Below are 12,992 nucleotides of genomic sequence, written 5' to 3'. Positions count from 1 at the left end.
CTCTAGAAGAGTAGTAACAAAAACACAATGAAGTTACGCCCAAGGCGCCTAAAAGTATATCCTAAGGTGAGGCCGTTTCATCACTGAGTTGGTTAGGGGAGCGGTATATGAAAACAGTACGGAAGAAAACAGAAGGGGAATTATTTGCTTGAAGCGTGAAAGAGACAGACTGAACACGAGTGAGCTTTTGCACAAGCGTATTGTGTTTTGTTTGCAACAGTGGACTTCCAAGATGGGTTTAACTGAAGAGTGGTTTTAGCAAGTTGGCCCACCTTAGGATATACTTCTACGCGCCTTGGTTACGCTTACAGTAGGGGCTACAACAATCGCAGTAGTAGGGGAATGTATATACAGTAAGTTACATCTAATACGACATCTATCAAATTGGGCAGACCTGTAATGCGACACGTTTAGTTGAACATTTTTACCTCTAATTGGACTTTTTTATAAACATCGAGTTCGTGGCCCAAACTATGGTCCCACATTGAAAGTCGCCACCAGACTCGAAACTCTACCGCTGCCATCGAGAATGTCCAATTATAGGTCAAAATCGCCTCCAATGCGACACTGAGTGGTGCCTCGGAATGTCGAATTAGATGTAACTTACTGTATCCCTTTCTACAAGAGCATCCCCACCAGTTGCTAAACCCTCCACCATATCTTGGCAACCACACCGGGAGTTGCCATTCTGGCTAGTAAAACAATAAGCGTCGAAACACACTAGACGGCTCTCACGCGCGATTTTCGAAATGACGAGTCGCTGCAGGAGCTTGATGTAAAACACATTCAGCGGCTTTCGTCAGCTTCACTAGCTGCCATTATTATATTTTTATAGACGGATGCAAGACGAGTCTATGGTACAAGGTACAACTGTTTGGATAGTAAGCGGATTAGAGGCGTGGTATATGAAGACAGAATGGTGGAAAACGGAACAGGGGATGTTTACCTGAGCGAGAGGGAGAGACAGATGTTGTTCACAAACGTCGAGATATTGAATTTCTCGACAATTTGGATGGAATTCGGGGATTCGCAGCTAAATGACCGCAGTGTGATTTTCACGTATTGGCTCTCCTCTCACCTGAGAGTACATTTATTATTGCCTTGCTTTATGTACACCTTTAAAAAGCGGATAAACACTAATACTCTCACAAAACTGTTGCGGCGCATTGAGCGAATGAAGAACCGTACAACAGCGACTTTGGAACCGTACACACCCGCCCCGCCTTGTGTGTTTTATCTCATTCATAATGGAATATCGAGGTCCCGCGGCGGCCTGTCATTGCAAAATCCGCGCGAGAGAGCCGTCCAGTGTGTTCTTAGGCTAAATGGCGTTTTGATTTTTGGAATTCAATTCATACATTGCATTGATTTAATTCATTCTTTTTTCATAACAACATTGAACAAATGTTCCAAAAGTTTATAATAGATGAAGATACAAAAATGAAATTATCGTTAATTGCAGTAATTTGAAAGAAAATTGTTTGTGCCAATTATTTATGCTATTTCGAGCATGTTTCTTGATTTATATACCAACATGCATCATCCTTCGAATGTATACTTGGTCACAGTGGAATAGATTTCGTAGATTTTGTGAAAACAAAAAAATTACTGTTGTTCTTAAATGGGTACTTGAACGCTTCCATTCTCCGTTAAAGCATTGTTTTCGGTTACCGTTGGCTGTTTTTTTTTTTATCGCCCGGGTGTGCTTTTTTCGCGCGTTTTCGAACTGTTCGAGATATCGTAAAACGCAGTGTGAACTCGGAATTAGTGAGAAAAGCAGAATCATCAAAGCCTGGCAAGGCCAGCCGGCTTTCAGTTTTCGCCGATTTGTCGCCATCGCAATCGAAGTCGGACATCGGTGCTCAGTTGCACGCACACAATACCAGCGCGATTCGCTGTTCACTTACAGCAGTGTGAAGGAGAGCATCACTTCTTAGTGGTGTGTGATAGTGCCGAGCGCTCAAGCGCTCCGATTGAGAAGCAAGCAGCGGTTGCCAGTTCATCAGCACTGGGTGCATTGTGGTGAATAGAAATAAATAAGATATAAGATTTTTTTTTTATTTTTTTTTTTTTAATTATTATTATTATTAAAACAAAATATTAGATTATAAGTACCAATTACAGAATGGCAGAAGGAGGGGGAGGATCTCCAGATATGGAGATCTCTGATGATGACTCCCCTCTGGTTGAAAAAACAAATAAAGGAACAGCGAAGACACTTAAACGCGTTCCTACATCAGAGGATGTTTCGTCCGGGGACGAGTCTGCTCACTCTAGCAAGCCCCCCTCTAAAAAACCTGCAAATATCTCCTCTCCAACCCCCCTCGCTCCTACCCCAGCTCAGATTTCGCCTCCCCATCCTGTTGTCCCCGATCCCCTTCAATCCTCGTCATCTCCTTCTCCTCCTGTTGTCTTCTCTCCACGTGTCAAGGTCTATCCTGAAGATGCACCTGGAACTGGTCCGTGGGTTGTTTTCTTCAGGCCTAAGCCAAACGGAAAAGCACTTAATGTTATTCAGATCATGAAAGATCTGGCAAGATACTCTTCCGTGACAGAAATTACGAAGGTTAGACCGACCAAACTGCGTGTTGTCGTGGCTGATCGGAAAGACGCAAACGGTATTGTCGTCGACCAGAGGTTTACCCTGGAATATCGTGTCTACGTGCCTTCCCATGACGTAGAAATCTCTGGGGTGATAACCGAAACGGGTCTGACGTGCAAATCAATTATGGAAGGAGATGGCAGATTTAAAAAGCTGCCTTTGATTAAGGTTAAAATCTTAGAATGCCGACAACTCGGCAAAGTCTCCCAGGAAGGGAAAGAATCGAAATTTACGCCGTCCGACTCGTTTAGAGTCACTTTTGCTGGCTCCGCCCTCCCTGACTACGTTATGGTGGACAAATTGAGGCTACCGCTGCGACTCTTCGTGCCAAAGCCCATGACTTGCCTGAAATGCAAGTCAGTTGGTCACACAGCAGCTTACTGCGCCAACAAGGAGCGCTGTGCCACTTGCGGAGAGCAACATGTGGACAAATCCTGCAGTGCGATTGAGCAAAAGTGTCCATATTGCGGAGGAAATCCGCACGTGCTCTCGGCTTGTGAAACTTACAAGAGTCGCTGGGAGAAGCAGAAGCGCTCTTTAAAGGAACGCTCGAAGCGCACTTTTGCGGAAATTTTGAAGGGCGCTTCTCCATTGGCCCAACAGCAACAACCTTTAACCGCAAACAATGTCTTCGCTTCGCTGACAGTTGACGAAATGGAAGCGGATACAGCTAACGAGGGCACACCGTACATCTTCCAAGGGAATCCCCGGCGCAAAAATGTGACCACTCCCAAAGTTCAAGGACAAGCCCCTCCGGTTATACCCTCTGTTAGCATGCCTAAAAAATCGAGTGCAGCGGACAAGCAAAATCAGGTTCCTCCTGGCTTCCGTGGGAATAATTCACCTTCGAACGACCCAGCACTCGAAGGGACATCAAAAACCCCAACTGTCCCTATTTTACCGTCCAGTTCAACTTCCCAATCGGGATTTATAAAGTTGACTGACCTTGTGGCTCAAATCTTCACATGCTTTAATGTTTCCGACTCCATCAGAACCATTGTCATATCAATGCTTCCAGTATTAAAGACAATTTTGCAACAATTGATGCAAACATGGCCCCTCCTTGCAATGATTATCTCTCTTGATGTCTAATTCAAATAGAGAGGTCGGAGATATCACTGTTTTACAGTGGAATTGTCGTAGTCTTATCCCTAAATTGGATACATTCAAATTTTTAATTCATAACTTCAATTGTGATGTTTTTGCTCTGTCCGAAACTTGGCTTTCTTCGCGAGATGATCTCTCTTTCCACGATTTTAATATTATACGCTTGGACCGTGATGACAGATACGGAGGGGTGCTATTGGGGATCAATAAGTGCCACTCATTTTTTCGAATTGACCTTCCACCTATTGGAGGGATTGAAGCTGTTGCTTGTCATGCAAACATCAGAGGAAAAGACCTCTGTATTGTCAGCTTGTATTGGCCTCCGAGAGCTGCGGTTAGCCGCAAGCAACTTGTTGACATGTGCTCACTCCTTCCTGAGCCACGATTGATCTTGGGAGACTTCAACTCTCACGGAACTGCCTGGGGGGAACAGTACGACGACAATCGTTCACTGTTGATATATGATCTTTGTAACAACTTCAATATGACACTTTTGAACACTGGGGAAACAACACGTGTACCTAAACCTCCTGCTAACCCAAGTGCTCTTGACCTCTCGCTTTGCTCGAATTCACTATCGTTAGATTGCAAGTGGAATGTAATCCAGGACCCCAACGGTAGTGATCACTTGCCAATCAAAATTTCCATCACCATTGGGTCGAATTTTTCTGAATCTATAAACATGGCATATGACCTCACAAGACACATTGACTGGAAAAAATATGCGGACGCGATTGCTCTAGCCATCAATTCCAGAGATGGTTTACCTCCATTGGAGGAGTATAACTTCCTTTCTCGTTTGATCTATGACAGCGCGGTTCGCGCTCAAACGAAACCCATCCCAGGCTCCACTATTCGTCGAAGGCCTCCCAATCCATGGTGGGATAGCCAATGTTCCAAGCTTTATCAGGATAAATCGAACGCATTCAAAGTGGCTCGAAACATGAGAAATCGCTCTTCATCCAATGAAAGCGAGGAATATTCACATCGATGGATTTTTAATTTTGCACGGAAGGTTTGTCCTGATTCCGCTCCTGTGCAAAAAATTGTTCGAGATATACCACAAGATAGGTGCGATCTTGATTCCGAGTTTTCGATGGTAGAATTCTCTCTTGCTCTGCTTTCATGTAACAATTCTGCTCCGAGATCGGATAGAATTAAGTTCAACTTGCTGAAAAACCTCCCTGATGTGGCGAAACATCGCTTGTTGAATTTATTCAATCGGTTTCTGGAGAATAATATTGTTCCAGATGATTGGAGACAAGTACGAGTTATAGCTATTCAAAAACCCGGAAAACCCGCGTCCGACTTCAATTCGTACCGCCCAATAGCAATGCTGTCTTGTATACGGAAATTGTTGGAGAAAATGATCTTGTTTCGCCTTGATCGATGGGTTGAAACGAATGGCCTACTCACAGATACACAATATGGGTTCCGCAGGGGCAAGGGGACGAATGATTGTCTTGCGTTGCTTTCTTCAGAAATTCAAATGGCTTACGCCGGAAAAAAACAAATGGCTTCGGTATTCTTGGACATAAAGGGGGCCTTTGATTCTGTTTCAATAGAGGTTTTGACAGACAAATTACACTCTCGGGGTCTGCCGCCTCTATTTTTTTTTTTTTTTTTTATCTTCGCTTATTTTTCGTCGGCCTATTTCCGCCACTTTAGTGCCAATCACCGACATCAGGGAGGCGACTCCACCTGTTCCTACCTATCAGACTCAACAACTCATGAGCCGGGCCAACTTCTTTTACTTCCGCTCCGAAGGAAGACGTAACCAGAGATTTTTCGCCTCAGAAAATCCCAACGACGCCAGCTGGGATTGAACCCAGGCCGATCGGATTGTGAGGCTGTTACGCTAACCATACAACCACTGGCGCCGTCTGCCGCCTCTATTGAATAATATGTTATATAACTTGCTTTGTGAGAAGCATTTGAACTTTTCTCACGGAGATTCGGCAGTAAGTCGGGTCTCTTACATGGGCCTCCCCCAGGGCTCATGTTTAAGCCTCCTTTTGTACAACTTCTATGTAAGCGACATCGACAATTGCCTTACACAAAATTGCAGCCTAAGACAACTTGCAGATGATGGAGTGGTCTCTGTCGTAGGATCAACAGAAATGGTGGTTTTTTCTAGGAAGCATAGACCAGCAAAACCAAAGCTTCAACTTTTGGGTAAACCGATCACTCATGCTATGTCATTCAAGTATTTTGGGGTCTGGTTCGACTCCAAATGTACTTGGGGGGCCCATATTAGGTATCTGAGTAAAAAATGCCAACAAAGAATAAATTTTCTCCGTACAATTACCGGCACCTGGTGGGGAGCCCATCCCGAAGATCTTATAATGTTGTATAGAACAACTATTCTCTCAGTGATGGAGTATGGCAGTTTCTGTTTTCAATCAGCTGCCAAAACACACTTAATTAAACTCGAGCGAATTCAGTATATTTGTCTCCGTATTGCGTTGGGATGTATGCCCTCAACGCATACCATGAGTCTCGAGGTTTTGGCAGGCCTACTCCCACTAAAAGATCGCTTCAATTTATTATCTCTTCGGTTCTTCATCCGGTGTAAGGTCATGAACCTATTGGTGATCGGAAATTTTGAGCGGCTGATCGAGCTAAATTTTCACTCCGGATTCATGAGTTCATATCATGAATTCATCTCCATGCAGGTTGATTCTTCTTCGTATATTCCCAACCGTGTTTGTTTCCCTGACTACATCAATTCCTCTGTGCATTTTGATCTGTCCATGAAGCAAGATATCCATGGATATTCAGATTACCAACGATCGAGGATCGCTCCAACGATCTTCGATGAAAAATATAGGGGTATCAATTGTGATAATATGTACTTTACTGATGGGTCCACTATAAATGAGTCCACAGGATTTGGAGTGTTCAACGAATTTTTTAGCACCTCACACAGTCTTCAGAATCCTTGCTCAGTGTATATTGCTGAATTGGCAGCAATTCATTGGGCGCTGGACAGCGTCGCCTCACGACCTGTTGAACACTATTACATTGTAACGGATAGTCTTAGCTCTGTCGAAGCTATCCGTTCAGTGAGGCCGGAAAAGCACTCGCCGTACTTCCTTGAGAGAATACGTGACATTTTGAGTGCTTTAACCAGACGCTGTTATGTCATTACCTTTGTGTGGGTCCCTTCTCATTGCTCAATTCCGGGTAATGAGAGGGCTGACTCATTAGCAAAGGTAGGTGCGATTGAAGGCGATATTTATCAGCGTCAAATCGCCTTCAATGAATTTTACTCTTTAGTCCGTAAAAATACCATCGCTAACTGGCAACGCAAATGGAACGAAGATGAATTGGGCCGGTGGATTCACTCGATTATCCCTAAGGTTAGCCTCAAACCATGGTTCAAAAGTCTGGACTTGAGTCGGGACTTTATTCGCACCTTCTCCCGACTCATGTCCAATCACTGTTCGTTAGACGCGCTACTCTTTCGTTTCAATCTGGCCGGCAGCAATATCTACGTTTGTGGCCGAGGTTACCACGACATCGAACACGTTGTTTGGTCGTGTGAGGTGTATCTTGTTGCCAGATCGAATTTAGAGAACTCCCTTCGGGCTAGAGGAAGGCAGCCCAATGTGCCGGTGAGAGATGTGTTGGCTCGGTTAGACCTTGATTACATGTCCCAAATATATGTTTTCCTTAAATCTATCGATGTTCGTGTGTGATTATCCTTATATCCTTATACCCTCCATTTCTTCCTTTGTGAGTAATTGGTCCGCTTGCTATAAACAGAAGAATGAAATGTAAATTCACAACTGATGTACGAATAGATTTAAGAATTGAGTGTGTGTGATTATCAACATTGTAATAATTTCCTTATACCCCATCCTTTTCCTGAGAAAATGTCACCCTTTTAATCTCGAGTCCACCACGAGTAATCGGTTTCCCACATTACTAACCATAGATTTAAGAAAATTGTTCATATATATAGTTTTAAAAATATATTTAAGATTTCGGCTCCTTTAAACTTATGTAACTGAGCCTGTAAAAATAAACGAATTTATAAAAAAAAAAAAAAATGGGTACTTTTAGGGTATGACATTAAAACAATCCTGATGCTTTGCTTTAAAAAGCATTACAGAGACGTTTCAAGGAAAAAGATTCTAGAAAGAACTCGATTCGATAAGATTCTATCGCTTTACAAAATGATAGTGATAGTTATAGGGATCAAATTGATCGTTCGATTCAGTTCACACAATAGAGACCAATATATTCGATAGATAGTTCTCTACTTCTAATCTATTGGTTAATTGGTCTCACAGACCGAGAATCAAATCATTTAATGAGAAAAAGTGATTCGCCTCCGATTGGACATCTAGCTAATTGGACAGACCTGTAATACGACACGAATAATTGAGTGTTTGATATGATTCCCTAATTGGACGATTTTGTAAACCTCCTTTGTGCAAGTTTTAACAACACGATGAATTTTTAGGAGTGTTTTCAACGATTTTACTAAATTATGTATTTTGCACACTTTGCTAGTGTTTAGGGGGTCTCCACATACCACGTAGACAGAAAAAGCATGATTTTAGACTCCCTCTCCCCCTCCTTTGACAAGTGTGGACATTTACTAAACCTCCTTTACTAAACCCTCCCTCTTTTCAAACGGACCCCGGAAGGGGTGAGAAATGTCGAGATACAAGTTGTATCGAACCGTAATGCGAAGTAAAATCTGGAAGCAAAGGGACGCTCAAGGATGCTCCACAAGAATTTACTGATGAAATACGATTGCGTCGTTATGGATGATGAAACGTACTGCAAGGCTGTTGTTTCCGAAAAAACTACAGGACAATAAATTTAATACATACCTCGTTAGATCTGCAAATTCCCAGGAAAATACAAAAAAATGGTGAAATTCCATTAATAGCTGCAGACCAAAAAATTAACCTTTCGTAACTCCTGCAACAACAAACCAGGATTTGTTTTAAAAAGGAGTTTCTTCTGAAGATGTAAAATTTTGAGTTTATTTGACCCGTCTTGGAAACCTGTCACTATTAAGATATGACCAAACGTTTATGAAATACAACGACAATGGCGCCACCACTTTGGTTCCCTAGAAATGATATCCAGGCCAAGCAATGTCTAATTGAGGAATACTGGTCGATTGCTAAGGGCAAACTGTATAACTATGAGCGTTGTGAAGCTGTTCATCGGAAAATGTAATTTGAAGGCCAAACAAGAGGTAATACGAAGTACTAAGGATGGAAAGTTTCGAGAAAATCTTGAACTTACAAAACTGTTTACAAACTTCTGCTTGTCAGGTGGTTTTTCATGAGATTAATCGTTAGAATGCGAGGCAAATTTTGTGAGAAAATGCCAAAAATGTGGATGAGTTTGAGTATATTGAAAAAAGATTTAGCTAAAACGGGCGCTTGAAACCATTTCTTTAATCCATCGTAAACTGGATGAGCATTCAGCGATAGCATCTAGATTTTTTCAATTGATATCCCCAATATATTCCGGAAAGACGAAATAGTTTGTTAAAAGGTGACTCCTACAGGAGCGCTATCCTCCACACTCGAACGATCAAAATCACTGTTCACTGAAAAAAAAAAATTACAAAAAGATTTCTACGATCAAGAATATCGAAATGATCAAAAAGAAAAGATCGATTTTGGCGTTTTTTTTGAGTACAACGAATCGGTCCAAAAATCGGAAATCGGAGAGGAAAAGATCGATCTTCTGAATATCGATGCAAGATCGCCCAATTCTAGTTCAAATTTTGCTCTATTGTGTAGTACTAAATTGATTTTTCTAATGTATTTTTAAAACAGTCAACGTTGGTAGACCGCAGCGTAACATTTGAACAATTAGTCGCCCGTAGTGCCCAAAAGTTTGGCCACCACTGCTATAGTGTATATAATGAAACTGATGCATGTTACATTAATCGCATCGCATTGCACCGCCTTTACTATGTCCTCGGCCTTACAGATGAAGTGCTAAATGAGCCCAAAAAATAACAGATGGGGCAAAACGATGTGCCATTTCCACATCCCAAAACTGACCAAATCCACAAAAATTGTTGCTCCTCTAATCTCGAGTAAACCGCGAGTAATCGTTCAAATTATTCTAAGTGTACAATTAAGATAAAATAATGTAAACAAACATTGAAACAGCGGCTCCGCAAAGCTTTAACAATTGAGCATCATAAATAAACATATTGGAAAAAAAATCAAGACTAAGCGAAAAATAAAATTTTCAGTGTGATAGCTGGTGCTGTCCAACCTCTGTTGTGAAGATTCGTGATTGAAAAACGTCATTCGCTCCAATGTTTACAAACACAATAGTCTGCTTAACGTTTTCTCCGGTAGTTATCCAGTTTTCTGAATAAAAGTGGGTTTAAATCTAAAAACACGATGCCAATTTCATCGAAGGTTGATTTGGCGGAAGTTTTCTTTGTGAGTTTGATCAAACATTTACTTTCTATTAGGATACTCAGTAACATATTGTTTTCTACAGAACGAAGAGGACCTCCCGTACGAGGAAGAGATTCTTCGGAATGCTTACTCCGTCAAGCACTGGATGCGATACGTGGAGCACAAGCGGAACGCACCGAAGTTTGTCATCAACACGGTATTCGAGCGCGCACTGAAAGAACTGCCTGGTTCATACAAGCTGTGGTATAACTATCTCAAAACGCTCAGGAGACAAACCAAGGGAAAATGTATCAACGACCCGGAGTACGAGGAGGTGAACAACGCATTCGAGAGGTCGCTTGTGTTCATGCACAAGATGCCCCGGATTTGGATGGATTACTGCACCTTCATGATCGGCCAGTGTCGGATAACGAGAACCAGGCAGATCTTCGACAGAGCGCTGAGAGCTTTGCCGGTTACGCAGCATCAGAGGATTTGGCCGTTGTATTTGGACTTTTTGCGAAAGTTCGACATTCCCGAGACGGCCGTGCGCGTTTGGAGGAGATATTTAAAACTGTGCCCGGAAGATGCGGAAGAATATGTGGAGTTCTTGATTTCGATTGGCCACTTGGATGAGGCAGCCCAGCAGTTGGCCAGTATTGTGGATAATGAGAACTTCTTTTCGAAGCATGGCAAATCCAATCATCAACTGTGGAACGAATTGTGTGAGTTGATTTCGAAGAATCCGGACAAGGTACACTCGCTGAATGTTGATGCCATCATTCGGGGAGGGCTGAGAAGGTACACCGATCAGCTGGGTCATCTGTGGAACTCGCTGGCGGATTATTACGTGAGGAGTGGCTTGTTCGATAGAGCACGGGATGTGTACGAGGAGGCAATTCAGACCGTTACTACAGTCCGTGATTTCAGCCAAGTGTTCGATGCGTATGCTCAGTTTGAGGAACTGAGTTTGAGCAAAGTCATGGAAGAGATGGCTAGGAATCCATCGGAGGATGAGGAACTCAATGTTGAGCTGCTGATGGCTCGGTTTGAGTATCTGATGGAACGTCGATTGCTGCTGTTGAATAGTGTCCTGCTGAGACAGAATCCGCATAACGTGGCCGAGTGGCATAAGCGTGTGGAGCTGTATGAAGGAAAGCCTCACGAAATAATCAACACTTTTACCGAAGCCGTTCACACCGTTCAGCCCAAGCTGGCGGTTGGAAAGCTGTACACTTTGTGGGTGGAATTCGCCAAATTTTACGAGAAGAACAAACAGTTGAGTGACGCTCGCATTGTATTCGAGAAAGCGGTCCAGGTTGACTTCCTCAAGGTAGACGAGTTGGCGAGCGTTTGGTGCGAATGGGCGGAGATGGAAATCCGTGAGGAGAATTTTGAAGAAGCTCTAAAAATTATGCAGCGCGCCACTGCCATGCCTAAACGAAAGGTAGCCTATCACGACGATACCGAGACGGTGCAAATGCGTGTCTATAAATCGCTCAAACTGTGGTCCATGTATGCCGATCTGGAGGAATCCTTCGGAACGTTCCAAACGTGCAAGCAAGTCTACGATCGAATAATCGATCTGAAAATCTGCACCCCTCAAATCATTATAAATTACGGTTTGTTTTTGGAAGAGCACAATTACTTCGAGGAAGCTTTCAAAGCTTACGAAAAGGGCATTTCTTTGTTCAAGTGGCCAAATGTGTACGACATCTGGAACACCTATCTAACGAAATTCCTCAAACGATACGGTGGGCAAAAACTTGAGCGCGCTCGTGACCTCTTCGAGCAATGCCTGGACGGTTGCCCACCGGAGCTGGCCAAGAATCTATATCTGCTGTACGCTAAACTCGAGGAGGATCATGGCCTGGCGCGACACGCAATGGCCGTGTACGAACGTGCGACCACTGCCGTCAAGGAGGACGAAACGTTTGCCATGTTCAATCTGTACATTAAGAAGGCAGCCGAAATATACGGAATTCCCCGAACACGCGAAATCTACGAGAAGGCAATCGAAGTTCTATCGGAGGCTCAATCACGCCAGATGTGCATGCTGTTCGCCGAGATGGAAACCAAACTCGGTGAGATCGATCGGGCAAGAGCCATCTATGCGCACTGCAGTCAAATGTGCGATCCCCGCATAACGGCCGAGTTTTGGCAAACATGGAAAGAGTTCGAGGTGCGCCACGGAAACGAGGATACCATGAGGGAAATGCTTCGGATCAAGCGTTCCATCCAGGCCACCTACAACACCCAGATCAACATGATGTCGGCAACGCTGATCAACTCAACGGTCACCGGGGCGGGATCGGAACCGAGGGATGCGATGCGAGCGTTGGAAGCGAAGGCGGCGGAAACGTCGGCGCGGGCAATAGCTGCTGTGGGCGCGAGTGGTGGCAACATCATGTTTGTCAGAGGCGAAACGCAAGGGGGCTCGAAGAAGGCCGATAAAGTGGTTAATCCGGACGAGATTGACATTGATGAGGACGATGATGATGATGATGAGGATGAGGATGAAGCAAATGGTGCCGAAGAAGCTGGCGAAGAGGATATCAGCAAGAAGATGCCGGTGCAGAAGCAAGCTGTTCCAGCGAAGGTGTTCGGTAGTCTGAGAAGAGAAGAAGAAGAAGATGATGAATAAATATTTGATAATCAACAGAAGCATATTTAATTTTGTTATAATTCGGCTCATTTACATAGGTTTTAAGGAACCGAATTCTTACCCATTAACGACCAAGCTGTAAAAAATATTTTTTTAACAAAGCCATTGGTGTAATTTTGACTATTGGCGTTGCAGAAACCCCAATCTCCGAGAATTATTTTTGTCCGTTCTTCCGTTTACCGGAAAATGACCAAAAATCAAAAAGGCGCCGAACAAAAACATT

The 12,992-nt window shown here is 43.4% G+C and overlaps 1 protein-coding gene across 1 annotated transcript; it reads left to right on the top strand.

Moving 5' to 3' along the window:
- The first annotated feature begins 10,011 nt into the window (after positions 1-10,011).
- LOC129767421 (pre-mRNA-splicing factor syf1 homolog) lies at positions 10,012-12,763 on the top strand. Its single transcript, XM_055768317.1, has 2 exons — positions 10,012-10,146; positions 10,208-12,763. The coding sequence occupies exons 1-2, from the start codon at positions 10,105-10,107 to the stop codon at positions 12,746-12,748; spliced, it is 2,583 nt and encodes an 860-aa protein (XP_055624292.1). The 5' UTR covers positions 10,012-10,104; the 3' UTR covers positions 12,749-12,763.
- The last annotated feature ends 229 nt before the right edge of the window (positions 12,764-12,992 follow it).

Source organism: Toxorhynchites rutilus, chromosome 2 (assembly GCF_029784135.1).
Source record: "Toxorhynchites rutilus septentrionalis strain SRP chromosome 2, ASM2978413v1, whole genome shotgun sequence".
NCBI lineage: Eukaryota > Metazoa > Arthropoda > Insecta > Diptera > Culicidae > Toxorhynchites > Toxorhynchites rutilus.
Note: the sequence above shows the minus strand (reverse complement) of the source record. Positions and strands in the feature narration are given on the sequence as shown.

Excerpts from the sequence above, each read along its gene's own strand:
- LOC129767421 (XM_055768317.1), top strand. The coding sequence starts at position 10,105 with ATGCCAATTTCATCGAAGGTTGATTTGGCGGAAGTTTTCTTT. Across the intron at positions 10,147-10,207 it reads ATTTGGCGGAAGTTTTCTTT|AACGAAGAGGACCTCCCGTA; the intron begins GTGAGTTTGATC and ends TGTTTTCTACAG.